We start from the raw sequence: 16,004 nt of genomic DNA, 5'->3' as shown, positions 1-16,004 counted from the left end.
TTTATTTTAAAGCATCATATGATGATGGTGAAACAAATGTAACTATGTTTTAGTAGCATTCATACATCTAAGTCATATGTAAGCCATTAGATAAACGTAGGCTTCTCCAGTCTGTGTGGCGTAAATCATTTTGTCTGATTTCACAGGGAATCGAAGCAGGGACATGCATTAAGTATTACTATATAACACACACAAATAGCTAATCTTCTTGCTGATGGTCTGGCTTGCTTATGTAGGTCATATAGAGGCATCTGTATTAAATTAAGGCTGTTTTTGTTTGTAGTTGCTTTAAGGGGAGGCACTACAGGTTAATAGGGTAATTTTTTTTAACTTGCAGATATAACCATGAAACGTCCCCAGTTTGTTATTTACATTAAGGCAATATTTTTTGGATACGTTTTCTGAAATAGCTATGTAAATTTAGCTATGTAAATGAGATGAGAACTCATTACATATGTGCTAATTTGCATATATTTCAAGGACAGAAATCAGAAAATTGGCATATTTCGCAAAACGCATATTTCAATGTTATCATTTTATTTTGTCGATGTAATAGATTTTAAGTTTTTTTCAGAAGGGAACTGTGATACTTAATTTCATAAGTCATAAAATACAAGCCATTAAAAAATCTATCTTGGTCATGTTTTTAAGAACAAAATGTTCTATAAATGAGGGTATGAATCATATATAGACAAACTCCTCTGTAAAAGCCTTCACAATATAGTTAAAATAGGAACAAAACTGGTAAGTTTGGTGTATATACTGTAAGTGTAGCTGAAGTTGAGATTTATGGCTCAGAGCATGAGAAAAAACTAATTTTGAGAAAACGCCTTTAAAGATTTCATACATTCTGAGTGGGACTGACTATTTGAAGACAAACTATTGAGTCTTATTCAGAGCAACAACAATGTAGAACATATAAAACACATAATATTGTGCAGGAGAGTGGGAGCTTTCTAAAGATGCCTGTGATGACGAGGTTTAGACTCGCTGTACTACACACTGCAATAAACGCAAATTTTTTGTGAATTTTGAAGAAATTTACAAAATACAGTGAAATATACACCTGAATGTTTGTTTTGGATGTTTTCTTTCCACTATTCTGAAAGAAGACATGTTTATGGGAGAAAAATAGCCCAAGAAATAGCCCAAAGCCAGCAATTGTGCATGAAAAAAACATGCTTTTGTCTATAGTGTTTCCTCTTAAATAACCCCAGAATCAGAAAAAACATCCCTCATCTGATACAAATACAAACTGAAGGCGTTTAAAAGCTTTCTTCATGTATTTTCCTACCAACAGAAGCCCAAAAGCTGCCCTACTTCGCCAGCTATGGCAACGTCCGCCTGATGATCCACACACTGTGCACAAACCACTACCTGGACCTCATCATCACCTTCATCATCTGCATCAACGTCATCACCATGTCCTTAGAGCACTACAATCAACCTCATGTAAGCAAAGATGTGTATTATTTTATGTAAGTAATTAGAGATTTGTGTAACTTAGGTCTGCCTTTTCCTAAAGCAGCATGTGGACAAGTTCAGACTCCTACAAGCTCCATGTCAGTGAGACAAGCTGATGCAGAGTATTAATGTCTGTCAAATCTCTGTGGCTGTTTTTTTCAGCTTTTTCATAAAACCTCCCCTTCCCCAAACAGCAGCATCAGTGATACCACTGACTGGTAAACCACCCTGAGACTGTATGCAGGCTCTGTGTGTCGTGAGTAGCTGCAGTTCATACAAAGGAGCTGTGATTGCTGCTGATTTGAAGCTGTTGTTAGCTGTACAGTACATGTAACTCTCCATTCACGTGTGATGAATGGAGGTTCAAAAGCCTGATTCTTTTTTGTGAAGGAGAGGAAAAAATGATAATCCTTTAGATAAGAAGCCCATTTGACCTTTTAAAATGGAGCAAGCTTTCTCAAACTGACCCAGAATCAGATAAATATCACAGGTCCTGGCTGTGTTTGTCAGCTGTTTGTCTTGACATTTGGCAGCCGCCCACTTGTCAGGAGCTACAACTCTATTTATGAACGGCCAAGCAAAACAATCTACAGTCTGTGCAGCAACAGGAAGCTGGTCTGAAGGTTCACAACATTTGAAACATGCAATATTTGAATACTCTGCAAATACATTTTAGCCTAAAAATGTGTGTTTGTTCAGGGAGCCAATGTGTGAGTATCTGAATGGAAGATGCCCTGTTTATGCCTCTGGCATGCTTGATTTTGCTCTACAAACAACGGGAACAATTCCAGTTCTACAGTTTCCCCCTGTTAATGCTACTCCACCCTATCCCATATCACAAACACACACACGCACGCACACACACACACACACACACACACACACACACACACATATGCCCCTTTTTACTCTCTCTTTCCAGTCTCTGGATCTCGCCCTGAAGTACTGCAACTATTTCTTCACCTCCACGTTTGTGCTGGAATCAGTACTCAAACTCATTGCCTTCGGCTTTCGCCGCTTCTTCAAAGAGAGGTACAGTGTGTGTTTATACTTTGTGTGTTGGCAGTGCGATTGTGTATGAGAGTGTTTCCTTTTTCTGTCTGCATGTAAGTGTCTCTGTGCTTCTTTGTAGCACTACGCACACGTGTTTAATTCTAATACTAGACAGCTTGGTGTCATTGGGATTTATTGATCTGCTGTCCAGAGGTAAATTGAAGATGATGCATGATGATTGTCAATCAGCTTTTCTTATGGCTTTTTAGTGTCTTGCCTGAAAACACAAGCGCCTTCTGGATTAGACGCTAAATGAGCTTTTTATTTCAAAACAGTTGGAGATTTAGTGCCATAAAAAATTACAATATGTCTCTGTGTTTTTGTCCCTTCAGCTCAGTCACATATTTGATTTGAAAATGAAACATTTAATTGACAATTGGGGCTCCAGGCACATGAATTAACATATAGTATAAATAGTGCCACTATAAACAGTTATTAAGTTAAGAGTGTAATGGCTGCACAAATCCGTCTTCCGCTTTGATCATTATAAATAGTATAAGGAATAACTGCTTTCACGATATAGAGGATTATGAAATATGTTAAAATATGTGTGCTGGCTCTGAGGCGTTCTGGTATTAAGTTGACTGAACCATATTGTGGTACAAATCCGTGACGTTTCATGATAATAATCACTTCTGTCAACTTCTTGTCACAGTAAAAAGCAAGAGTTCATAGTTTTCTTTATAGTATTATGTGTGGATGCAAAATGTGCAATTTTTTCAACCGATAGTCAGCAGCCTTAACAATTTAATTTCTTATTTATGAAATTATATTATTTCCATTAGAATACTGTTTTAACCACTGACATGACCCATGTTTAATGCAAAATCAGAGACGTCTACATTCAGAATTTGAAGAACTGATAAACACCAAGTTACTTGGATGATAAATTAAAACACAAAATAACGTCTCCTGACTGGCCCAACAACATCCAAAGCGGCGCAACCAGCTGCACAACTTCCAACTTCATTTAAGGATACTAATTAGATCAGACTAACATTTCAGTTTCACTTCAGTTTTACTGGTTTTATTTGGAATAATCTGCATACCTGATCGAAATGATGGACAAATGTGTTTTTCACTGTTGCTCAGCTGGAACGGACTTTATCTGCTCATTTACTCTATTTAAACAACGTGTGTCTGTGCGTGGAGCGACAGTATCACAGCATCATGTTCACCATGTATGTATCATCATCCAACGACTCTTACAAAGCACAGAGAAACGTTTTGGTGAGCAGGCGTATGAGGAACAGAGATGCAGGGCGTCAGATCCAGGGAAACACACAGCAAACCGATTTGTAATTAAGGATTTAAAAATCACTTGTCACTCATGCCTATCAATGGGGCTCAGCGTAGAAACATTTTTAAATTCTCAACAGGGTGAGAATTCTACAGTTACTTTAATAACATCTTAGTTCTGATAGTAACTTAATCGAAAAATCACATTAATACTGTTGATCATCCTCTTAATTGTCAATATTCATTCATTATCATCATCCTTAACTGCTCATCTGAACTGGGGCTGCGGGGGGCTGGACCCGATCCCAGCTGACATTGGGCGAGAGGCGGGTTACACCCTGGACAGGTCACCAGACTATCACAGGGCAGACACATAGAAACAGACAACCATTCACATTCTCATTTACTGCTACGGGCAATTTAGAGTCACCAATAAAACCTAAGCTGCATGTTTTTGGACGGTGGGAGGAAGCTGAAGGACCCAGAGAGAACCCACACTGACACGGGAAGAACATGCAACCTCCACACAGCTGCAAGCCGGATTCTAACCTGCGACCCTCATGCTATGAGGCAAAAGTGCTAATCACCGTCAATAAATAGGATCTAATGATCAATCGGAGCGGGTAAATTAGGTCAACTACAGCATCATTCTGCTCAACAAAACTAAATTGTCTATTTGCGCTCTGCATGTGATAATTACTGCACTTTCCATTTTTTTCCCAATTTACTGTACTCCCCTTTATTTGACCTCCATGGAAAACACACCTCAGCACCGGTCTGTTCACTCCCACATTCATTCACTCACAGCCCACACTAATTGATTTGTCACTCACCCAAATGTGCACAGCGATGCGACTGATGTCTTATTCTTTCAGGGATACGTGGTGACTAATTAAAGGCAGAAGCAGATTTTGGAGCTTATATTACTCTGATGGTAGTTTAATGTAATGTTGGTCTATTTTGGTCTGTAAGAGGAAAGACAGAGTGAAGGTGGTAGAGGGAGAGAGAGAAAGGGATGGGGAAGAGAGAGATTATATATAGGAGGGGAAGCTGAACTGATCAAAGACAAAAAAGGAGGAGGGCAAATGAGTGATGAAATGAGAAAGAGATGGGCGGATATAGAATTTATCACATAGTTATCAGCTGGCACTCTGTCTCTTTTTATGTAGTGTCAGCAACAGCCGTGAGCAGTCATTGCGCATGGTGTGATTTATAGGCTGGGGTGACTCTCAGGCCAGCTTTAGATCTGGGTCAATGGAGTAGCAGGTAACAACGCACAAACACAAGTTCAGGTTCAGTAAGTTTGCAGTATGTGGACTATAAATGTGTATGAGTGCCAAAACATTCTGAGGCTGACAGTGAAGGAGATATGAAAGTCCCACACACATTTTGTGTAACAATTTGATGACTAGCAGGGGGGCTTTTAACATGTGAGCTAGATTCTCTCTATGGCTTTTATTAAAGGACATTATTTTGTAAATATGAATAAAGACAGCTGCCATCCTCAGCCTTAAAGACATAGTTTGGATTTATAAGTGTTTTTGAGGTACTTCTCCATAGTCAGTGTATAACCTACAGTAGATAGAGAAGCAGACAGGAGTACCAGCACAGAAGCTAACCAAAGTACTATTGTGGGCAGAGGCAGCAGCTAAATGTAATTTAGCCATTTAAAAAAAAAAGTTAAGGGTATGCCTTTTTGAGAATTTTTTTGCTGTCAGACTTGTCAGAGGCTGAAGCAGTCATTAATGTTTTCTGCGAATTACCAGACTCCATTGACAGAAACAGTAATTTCATCTCACAAAACATGGATCCTGCATTTCTACCACTGCCTTGATGTATGTGTTAGTTTGTGTTATTGTGTGACTTTGGTGTTTTAAAGGGTTAGTTCAGATTCACCAAAGTCACACAATAACACAAACAAATGAACCAATCAAGGCAGTGGTAGACCAGCAATACTCTTGTTCAGCAAGGTAAAATTACTGCTTTTGTCAAAGGAGTCTGGTGGCTTTTAAAGGGCATCAATAACAGCTTCAGTTTAGCAGAAACGGCTGCCTGTTGGCAAAGTAAAGCTTTGAAAATAGTGTAAATATCGCATACACTTAAACATATGTTAATGTTTTTTCTGAGGTGGCTAAAATATGTTTTGCTGCTGCCACCATCCACAGCAGTACATTGCTTAGCTTCGGTGCAGGTGCTTGCTTTCCCAAATCGGAGGTGTGCAGACTGCCATCTACTGTACAGTGACTATGGAGAGAACACACACACTTCAAAGCCAAAAGAAATCCAACCTATGACTTAAAAGTGCTGTATGGCTGCAACCACAGAGGATGATGTGCCTTCTTTTGCCACTGTGAAAATCGAGAAGTCCACAACAAAAATGTGAAGTAGAGCCACAGTCAGGCAGCCTCTGACAACAGAGGGAAACATGATGGTAATGAGTCATGGGCGGCAGTTGATACACTGTTGTCATTTTAAGTGAGAGAGTTTGGCAAGCGTTCTGACAAATGAATTGGCAGTGCAAACTGTTTTAGCACTCTGTGTGCTTTGCCTCACCACCTTGATGATTTCACAAAAGATATGTATTGAGTATCTTCCAAAAATCTGAAGATAAATGACGACTACGGAACCTCCTGAAGCAATTACATTGAGCAATAAAGTATACACATCTGTTGAAAAGTGGTGTAGTTACATCAGGTCAAAATATTTGCCCTTAATTGACATGTGTCTTCCCATCTGTCCTCAAGCCTTGACAAGCATTATGCTGGATCTATTAAGGGCTTAGAGGGCTGAAGCACTGTAGCATAACTGGTAGAAATGTGTAGCTGATAACGAGAATAATGTGTTACTGAAAATTAGCTTCATACCTCCTGATATAGTTAGGCCCAGAACTTTTTAATCAGCCCTGAGTTAATGACTCAAAGCAGGCTGATATCATGGATGCACTAAAGTAATGTGAAAAGTAATACACTTACATTTTGTAGCTTTCCTATGAAATTTTGGTCAGTGACGTAATATAAAGGGAGCAGTGTGGGGGAAGGGCGGTGGAAGGATCAAATAAACTTGGGCTTGCAACCAAGAAACTAAGGTTGCTTTCATATAAAGTGTGGTAAACTCTGTGTGATTCACTGGTGAAGTTGCCACATTGTTGCATTTTTATTTCTTTCACACTGTTTTATCAAGCGCACCATGCAATGTAAACAAATGTCATGCTGTTGGCGATGTCCATCATCTACTAGACAGAATATGTGAGGGAAAGTTGTGGACAACTGATGTATTGTTGGCAGATTTTTTTCACTATTATTTGGTATTGATCTGATGTGCAATTGAATCCATTAGCCACCATTGCTGTTTAGCCACAAGCAACTGTGTTCTGTGATCATCTGAGTGCACATGGGAGCAAACCAGGATCCCATTATTTTAGCCGACCAGAGTTCGGTTGTTGGGTCTACACCAGAGTTCTTTTGAGCTTTTACACCAGCAAAAACCAAACAAACTTTATGACAAAATGCACCAGAGTTTGTTTCAAGCAGACCAAACAGCTCAAGAGACTTGTGTTTGTGTCCCATTTGAAGTTCCTGTAAGAAACTGTTTTTCTATAATCCTAACCCTGTCCCTTTTTTCCTAACCTTAAGCAATTAGTTTTTGTGCCTTTACCCCCCAAAAATGTTTGGTTTCACAACATTAACAATGTGTTTGTACCAGCATTTATCACATGTGTCAAAAAAGCAGGAAATTATATGAACCCAATCAGGAGGATACGTTGCAATCTAACAGTATGAGCCAATGGGTGAACAGCTGAATTTTATGTTACTTCATCTTTTTCTTAACATGTTTGCCTACAAACTTGCAAGCATGCCAGTGCATTTGTTTCTATGTTTCCTTTGTGTGTGTGTGTGTGTGTGTGTGTGTGTGTGTGTGTGTGTGTGTGTGTGTGTGTATGTGTGTGTGTGTGTGTGTGTGTGTGTGAGAGAGAGAGAGAGAGTGTGGTGGAATGCCTTTCTGTACTTTCCTCCATCACATGAGTGTGTGTACTTGTGCTAGATGGAACCAGTTGGACCTCGCCATAGTGCTTCTGTCAGTGATGGGCATCACCCTGGAGGAGATCGAGATCAGCGCCGCCCTGCCCATCAACCCCACCATCATCAGGATTATGAGAGTACTGAGGATAGCCCGAGGTACTTGTACTACACATGTGTGAAATGCGCACACACACACACACACACACATCTTTTTTTTCCAGCAGCACTTCCTATAAATCCTTTTAGTGAAATAAAGCATTGATTTGGTCTTGCTGTTGTGCTGAAATATATCCACTGAAACTGTAAATGACTTTTACAGGTCAGTTAGCCGTAGCATAGCAGTTAAAGTCTAAAGGGCTGTTTTTGTGTGGACATTCATGTGTGTGCGTGTGTGTTGCAGGGGGTGTAAATGAAGCACTGACCTTTCCACAGTTAAATGTTTCCCATTTAGCCTGTAATTGAACCTGAGGGATTTTCCCCTAAATGCCCACACTTAAAGTCTCTCTCTCTGTCTCTCTCTTACACACACACACACACACACACACACACACACAGTGCTGAAGCTACTGAAGATGGCGACAGGAATGAGAGCCCTGCTGGATACGGTGGTCCAAGCCCTGCCTCAGGTACAGTGCACACACACACACACACTAACACACTGTTTCTCCCTCGTTTTTCCTCACGAACACACTCCCAGAGAGAGTTAGCCAGTCTCAGTCGATAACCAGAGTAGCACGAGTCCCCCTCCCTCCTCTTTCTCTGCTGGCCTGTAGGCAACTCTAATAGATGACTCATTCATGCCACAGACTGGTAGACTGGCACACACGTGCACACACACACACACACACACACACACACACACTCTGTCTTGTTTTCACTTTCAGCACCATGGAGAGCACCCAGACTCCCCCTGTGACCACAGTGTGCTAGAAACAGCGGGGACTTCTTAAACCAGTCTGTAGTTCATTCGGTGATGAAATGTCCACAGAGTCAGGCAGTTTCTAGGCCGTCCCAGTGTCATAAGCATTCCAGTGCACTGAGAGTTCAACTCTCGAGAAAAATCCCAGAATGCATCTTTGCTGTCATTTCTTAGTGATGGAAGTGTCTATTTGCTTTGTAGCATAATCTTATGATTTAGAAATTAAATAGGTGAAAACATAGCAAAAGGAAAGTCTAATTATGTGTCATGTCTGTCATCAATCATGTCTTTATCAATAATTAAATAGCATTTGCCAAAAGCTCTAGTCACTGTATGCTGATAACTTTCTCATGATGTGTTCACACCAGAAGTATATTTTATTACACAGGAACATTATATAATGTCAGTGCAAAGACACGAGTAGACAGAACATTTTCAACTTAACTGTGTCGCCAAAGCCTGAGATTCTTCTGCATAGCATAGCCCTGATTGATCCAAACTCCATTCAGAGCATTCTGAACGCCAGCATTTAAAAAAAAACATTTGTTTGCGGACAGACCTAATAAAGCATAAATCCAGATTTTAAAAACATCTGCATTATCTGTTTATTTTGTTTCTGTTTATTTGTTCTCTTCAAATCACCAGACTCCATTGATAGAAACAGTAATTTTACCTCACAGAATACACAACCTGCTGGTCTTTCACTGCCTTGAGTCATGATTTTGTTTGTGTTTTTGTGTGACTTTGGTGTTTTAAAGAGTTCATTCGGATTGACCAAAATTACACAATAACACAAGCAAACTACCAATTTAGGCAGTAGTAGACCAGCAACACTACTGCTTTTGTCAAATGAGTCTGGAGGCTTTGAAAAGGGCATCAAAACGGCCTTAGTTCCTGTCAGAAAGGGCTGCCGGTGGGCAAGGTAACGCATTGAAAATATTGTAAATATACAGTAAACTTAAACTAATGTTGTTGGGTTTTTTTGGAGGTTGTTAAAATATGCTGCCACCCTGGTCCACAACTGTTAGCCTGGTTGTGTCCAAAGTTAACTGAATCTCCTGAAACAAATGTATAAAACCAACCTTAGCTAACCAGCAGCTGGCTCCAACTATATATTTACTCCACAGACATGAGAGTAGTATGTCTGTATGTTCAATTATTCCTTTTAAAATTAAGGCAGTTGTCTTGATAGACTGATTAGGTGCAAGAACTGGTGTATATCCTTATTCATGGACATGCAGCATGCAGCCACACACATGCACATAGTGTGACCCATTGACCATCAAAAGCAGAATGAAGCAAAGCGAGGTAAACAGGTGGTGAGGAGAAAGGAGGGCAGGCAGAGGTGAGAGAGAACAGATTCCTTGTCTTTCTTTTCTATTGATCCCCCTCTCATTAACACTGAGCCCTTTGCTCTATCCCAAGGGCACCAGGGGAGGTAATTAAAACTAGGGCTAATTAAACAGTTCCGGGAGGTCTCTCTTCGTGTGCATGTGTGTGTGCGCACATTTAGGTACTGAGAGGGTGAGAATTAAAGCGTTACACCTGGCGAGAGAATAACCTGAGGTGATATGACACTATATTTCAATGTGAAAAATGAAATGGCAAGCTGCCAACATTTCTTCATTTCATCACATAGGATATTGAAGAAGGTATTGGCATTTCAACAAAGGCTTCGGCCGAACAAAGGAACAGGCAAATACACTGCTATTGGTTATTAGAAGGCAAGAAATGTGAATAATGCCATTGTGGCAGAAAGGGACAGGCGTCTGCTAGGATAATAAATCATGAGATTAGACATTCCACAAGCAGTTTATATATTTAATAGGCCATGACAGGACACAGAGATGTAATGAGGGATATATACACTTAAACTAAATGGGTCAGTAAGCTTAATAGCTCATTGACATGTTAAGAGGAATGAATTTGCATGGCTTGTCTTGACAAAGACGCAGTGAGACAAAGTCTTTTTACCCACAAATGTCCTCCATTACCCCCTCCTCCCCAACTGATACCAAACGACTGCAACACGCCATTCACTAACACTAATAGCCTATATCATGTTGGTACTAAGATTGTGCCAGTTGTTTTATGTCTTCTCTGGGAACGGCTAAGGAACTTCCAGAATAGCCTCAGGCAGATGTGGACACAACATGAAATGCCAATTTTGCTCTGGGAAGAAGTCTGAGCTGTCCCCTGTGAAGCTTTACAAAATTATATAACGTTGGTTTCTTTTTTTCAAATTAAATCATGAAAATTAAATTTAAAAATGTATGGACATTTTTGCATCAACTAGCTCAAACAAATGTTTATTTTTTATCCATTTAGGATAGGTTGTTATTCTATACATTTGCATAGAAAACACCATTAAAACTTCTCAAAAGTGCATTCATCCGTATCCTGGATCCCACATAGACTCGGGCCATTATAAAGCACAGATTGTTAAGTACACCAGGCAGGATAGCACTAACTTGGAGATGTACTTGAGGCAAACCACAGAAGAACAGTCACATTTATAATTATTACAGCACTCCAAATGAAAGGTTGTATGGCAATTACCTCCATTACTTTCCGTGCAAAGGGACTCATCAGGCTGTGCTGCATGTAATGGGGCAGATTTGTCTACATCAAAAGTAAACTTTAACATCTTTGGATTGTAGATGCTGCTAAACATTTTCTGTTAGGTTAAATGCATGCATGCAGATATTCTGTTCTTTTTTTCTCCATCTCCTGCAGCTCTTTCATTATGTCCGCCATGCATAAGCCAAGAGGGGATCATGCTTTCGTTTGTGCATGCGTGTGTGCATCCATCTCTAATATATGCAGCTAATCTACTTCACCCATCAGCCTAATTTTTTATTTCTTTTTTTACCCATAAGCCAATTATTTTGTGTGTACATTTATGACTGCATTCTCAAGTCGTTATTCTCTTGTCATTGTGCTGATTCCCTATTTCCCAAAAGCTTTTTTATTGACAAAATCACCCGGCAAAAGACATTTTCACAGATTTTAACAGTTTAAAAGTGATGGTTAACTTTAACTGGTGTCTTTCAGCCAAATGAGTCTGTAGCTGCTCATTTACATAAATGATTGGAGTAGAATTCAAGGATTTAAAATTGAAGGATTTTACGAGGAAAATTATGTCTTCTGTTCATGTTTTCAACAGCTGAACAACCGAGACGCATTCAGCTGAGAGCCACCAGTTAACCAGTCACTCATTAAACCCAATCACCAGCCACTAGCCGAGCTAAAAGCATGACTTCGCTTTGTTACAGGCCTCATTTTTAATCAGAGCATCTTCCATACCTAATATGTTATGATCCACTAAAATAAGGCATGATACGAGACAAATAAATCTCAGTTTTTGTTATCTTTTATTCTTTGTCTGGAAGGGAAGACGGAGCTTAGGGAGGGGTTTTATTTAATTTGGTTCTAAATAAATTATCATGTTTAAATTGAAAAGTTTTATGCTTAAACATTTGGCTGCATTAAATTGTAAATAATAGAATATTTTTCACTGAGTTTCTGCTGATTTCCCAATAATCAATCACCACCGTAGTGAATTTCTAAAGGATAAAAAACCTTGAGTATATTCTGTCTTTTGCTTTAAATGATATTGCTCTAAAATGTCATTGTAGTTCAATTTACTGTAGTCCTAACTGAATCACAATCATTCCACTTGGCTCTGATTAACTGGGAGCTTCCCCTCCAAACCAGGCTTTATTATCAAACCTCTCCTTTTTATCATGATTTGTCTTCTAAAATTTGGCTTCGTTACAGCCCTGCCTGATTCCAACAGAGCCAAAAAACCTCTTCCATAAGTTTCTTAACGTAATTTAGTACAATAAACTTTATTTGCATTGCAGTTTGTGTGCAGTCTCTTTAGAATAAGCTTTGTTATAAAGTTGATGCAATATTCCTAGACCATATATAGACCGTATATTTCCGCTGAAAAACAGGTGGTGTGATCTAAACCTCTCTTTAAAACACACAGAGTATAATTATAGCAACTATTTGTCAGAGCATTTCCTCATTCCCAGTGGAGCACTGTTGTTAGCAGAGTGTTAAAGACAGTGAATAGGGGACTGGGTTTTGTATCTCTGTAATGGGATTAGATTTTGCCCTGAGTGTTTACCGTGCAACATCATCACCATTAAGTTGCAGTAACAGAAGGCTGTTTTGTGGTGGAACCCAGCCAAGTCCCAAACCCCCAAACTCCAAAAACTCACAACAGCACCAGGGGTTCAGCTGCAGTCTCAGAGGAAGCTGTGCCATGGTTTGCAGAACTTAGCAGAGTGTAGTAGAAACAAGTTGGAATCCTATGTGACATTTTTAATGCACACCTATTTCACCTTGTATTTGATTTCCTGTTAATTGTTCAATAGCAGTGTTTAACAAAATGCACTTGAGTAGCAATTTAAAGTGTGGTTGAATTACATTCAAGCAAACAAGGAAAGCAAGTCTATAGCTGATTTATCACAGGTCCCATTGCCAATGACTTTATTTATTTTTTGTTTGTTTTATTGCTGTGCACTTAAAAGTCTTGCGCATTACATATTGACTTTATAGCCTAGCCATAGCATAAAACAAAGACATAATGTTATGAAGGTCGTCGTTTGCTGTTGTAGATGCTAGAAAGCTGTCAGATGGTTTATAACATGTGCATGGTAAGATGTTCTCCTGTGTGTGTGTGTGTGTGTGTGTGTGTGTGTGTGTGTGTGTGTGTGTGTGTGTGTGTGTGTGTGTGTGTGTGTGTGCAGGTGGGTAACCTGGGCCTGCTCTTCATGCTGCTGTTTTTCATCTACGCCGCCTTAGGAGTAGAGCTATTTGGAGAACTTGGTGAGTGCACGTGACATCAAGTCGTGATGCTACAAAGGATTATGTCATACTTAACCTCATTTTTTGCTCTACAGGTGCTCTTTAAATACTAATGATGTCAAACTAATTATACAGTGTAAAGGTGTGTTCAGGCCAATGGCAAGGACGTTTTGTGGCCTATGGCACAGTTGCCTACAGAGATAATGCAAAGATGCAATTTCTCAGCAGGGGACGCAAAAGGATGCAAATACACATCCATGCAAGATGAAATGTTTCTATTTGAGCGGAAAATTTGTGCGACATTTTGATGTGAAGGCCTGTCAGCATCGAGATTCTTCAGACATCACCAAGAGTCAGAATTTGAGGACAAAATTTCACTTTGCGCATTTTGAAGATTTGCATGAGAAAAACTTGATGGAAACACCCGAATTTGAGAAAACTTTCGAAAATGTGCATGAAAGTTTTTACGCCCGTTTGAGATGGTTTTTCTCTTAAACACTAAACGGGAGATGGAAAAAATGTTTCCGGTAGTTCTGAAGTAGCAAACATTTAACTTGCATGACTGATCAGCTATTTCAAGACAAGCTGACATGAACGAACAAATAAGTTGTCCAGTTGAATCCAATTCCTGAAGGCTTCTCTCCATTTTCGCCGATCAGCAACCTCTTTTTTGTTGTTGTTTTTGCTCTCACGCGCAATCTTTTCTTCTTCTACTGTTTACTGACGGATTAGTCTACAGTAATACATTACACTGCCATCTTCTGACCAAAGTATGTTAACGCAGCTTTGTTTATTCGCTCTAATGCCACATTACAAAATTTTGCTTCAAAAAGGGAAAAAAAGACACCGATGCCATTGGACTACATGGCATACATGACATAACTAACATTAGCACACCTGTAAGCTGCCATGTACACAAGGTGAAAACTTGCTATCTGTTTGATCTGAACACACCTGAGCAAAGTCATTGTTGTTTTTTTTACTACAAATCCATAAATGTACCAGTACCACTAAAGACAAGCTCACATTAGTTGATACTTTGTCGATCTATGTAGTAGGATAAATTATTTGTTTTTTAAAAGTAGAGTTTCTGTTAAGAGAAGACTCCAGCTTCCTGTGGGCTCTCTAAGGGGAATTATCTGCACAAGAATATTTTAGTTAATTCAAGGATTTTTGAGTTTTGGACAGATTTTCCTTTTCCAGTAGATGGGTTTAACATTTGAGAGACGTGTTTTATCTGGTATGTATGAAAAAACCTGCACCATCATAAATATATATGTGGAAATGTACTCACCCACTCATTCCACTAGTTGGATTAATCCTTTCATCACACATATATGTGGTAATGTTGAGATGAAAGGATTATGCTCTAGTTGAAGAACACATTGTCCACACATCATCACTATCAGTGTAAGGCGATTAAAAAGCAACATATGTCAATGTGTCCCAGCGGGTAAATACTATTGTGGTGCACTCATTACAGTAAACTCAGCTTGCGCACATAAAAGCATGAGGACTTGTACCAACTTTATTATGAAAATCTCCTTATTTCCTCTTCATTCTTTATTCCTTTTCATCAGTTCTCCCTGCTGCACTCAGTCAGCCATTAGGGAATCAACCCATTCTCCAGTATTCTGATACATAAGTACTGTCCTAAAATACCCACATTGAAGTTGGAAGATACATCTTCCGAACTGTCACATTTCCCTTGTGTGCTGCAGCTGCAGCCCGTGGCAACATTTCTTCCTATTGGAGCTTGGCAGGAGAAAGGATTAGTGGCAAATGCAAGTGTTGCTTTTCTTGAGGCCATTCCAGAGATTATCTTGGGATATAAGCTCAAAGACAAATAGAGTGTTTGGTCACATTGCTACTGATTTGATAACACACTGTGTCTACACTGAGTTGGCTTGTTTGGACAGTCATCCAGGCAGCTTAGCGACAGAAATGGTGCATGCCTCTGCAGTTTTTTGAAAGCAATGACATGTTAAATGATCAAATTCACAAGTCTCTTTTTCTCTTGTTGTGCCTACCCCCTTCCTGTTCCATTTCCCGTTTCTCTTTATCCTCTCACCTCTTTCTTATCTATCCCCTGATAACTTCTTCTCTTCCTCATCCCTTCACGCATCTCAATCTCATGCTCAGTTTGCAATGAAGACTACCCATGTGAGGGTATGAGTCGTCACGCTACCTTTGAGAACTTTGGCATGGCCTTCCTTACCTTGTTTCAAGTCTCCACGGGCGACAACTGGAATGGCATTATGAAGGTACAAAGTTACTCACTTACTGTTTGTGTGTTAAAGACTCATTTTTGTCTTTACAGGGAGATAGCAGGTAAACAGCATATGCAGCATAGAAGTGGTGGGCATCATTTGAAAGCTGGGAACCTGATGTTTGATTCGAGATACAGCCCAGCACTGTGTGTCAAGTTGGTCTAGTTATAAATCTGGAACAAACATTGTGTTTTGCTTAGGTGCTTGTTCAATTTTTTAAGT

At 39.5% G+C, this 16,004-nt stretch overlaps 1 protein-coding gene across 1 annotated transcript in view; it reads left to right on the top strand.

Annotated features, from left to right (window-relative positions):
* Window positions 1–16,004, top strand: part of LOC131984111 (voltage-dependent T-type calcium channel subunit alpha-1I-like) — a 240,450-nt gene that overhangs the window by 200,031 nt on the left and 24,415 nt on the right. Inside the window, exons 26-31 of the mRNA XM_059348992.1 lie at window positions 1,301–1,452; window positions 2,387–2,496; window positions 7,798–7,931; window positions 8,331–8,401; window positions 13,455–13,533; window positions 15,655–15,776. Of these exons, the coding sequence (XP_059204975.1) occupies window positions 1,301–1,452; window positions 2,387–2,496; window positions 7,798–7,931; window positions 8,331–8,401; window positions 13,455–13,533; window positions 15,655–15,776 (668 nt within the window). The remainder of the gene's footprint in view (window positions 1–1,300; window positions 1,453–2,386; window positions 2,497–7,797; window positions 7,932–8,330; window positions 8,402–13,454; window positions 13,534–15,654; window positions 15,777–16,004) is intronic.

The sequence above is a fragment of the Centropristis striata genome, chromosome 13, assembly GCF_030273125.1.
Source record: "Centropristis striata isolate RG_2023a ecotype Rhode Island chromosome 13, C.striata_1.0, whole genome shotgun sequence".
NCBI classification, from domain to species: Eukaryota; Metazoa; Chordata; class Actinopteri; order Perciformes; family Serranidae; genus Centropristis; species Centropristis striata.
This window is presented reverse-complemented; position numbering and strand designations above follow the sequence as displayed.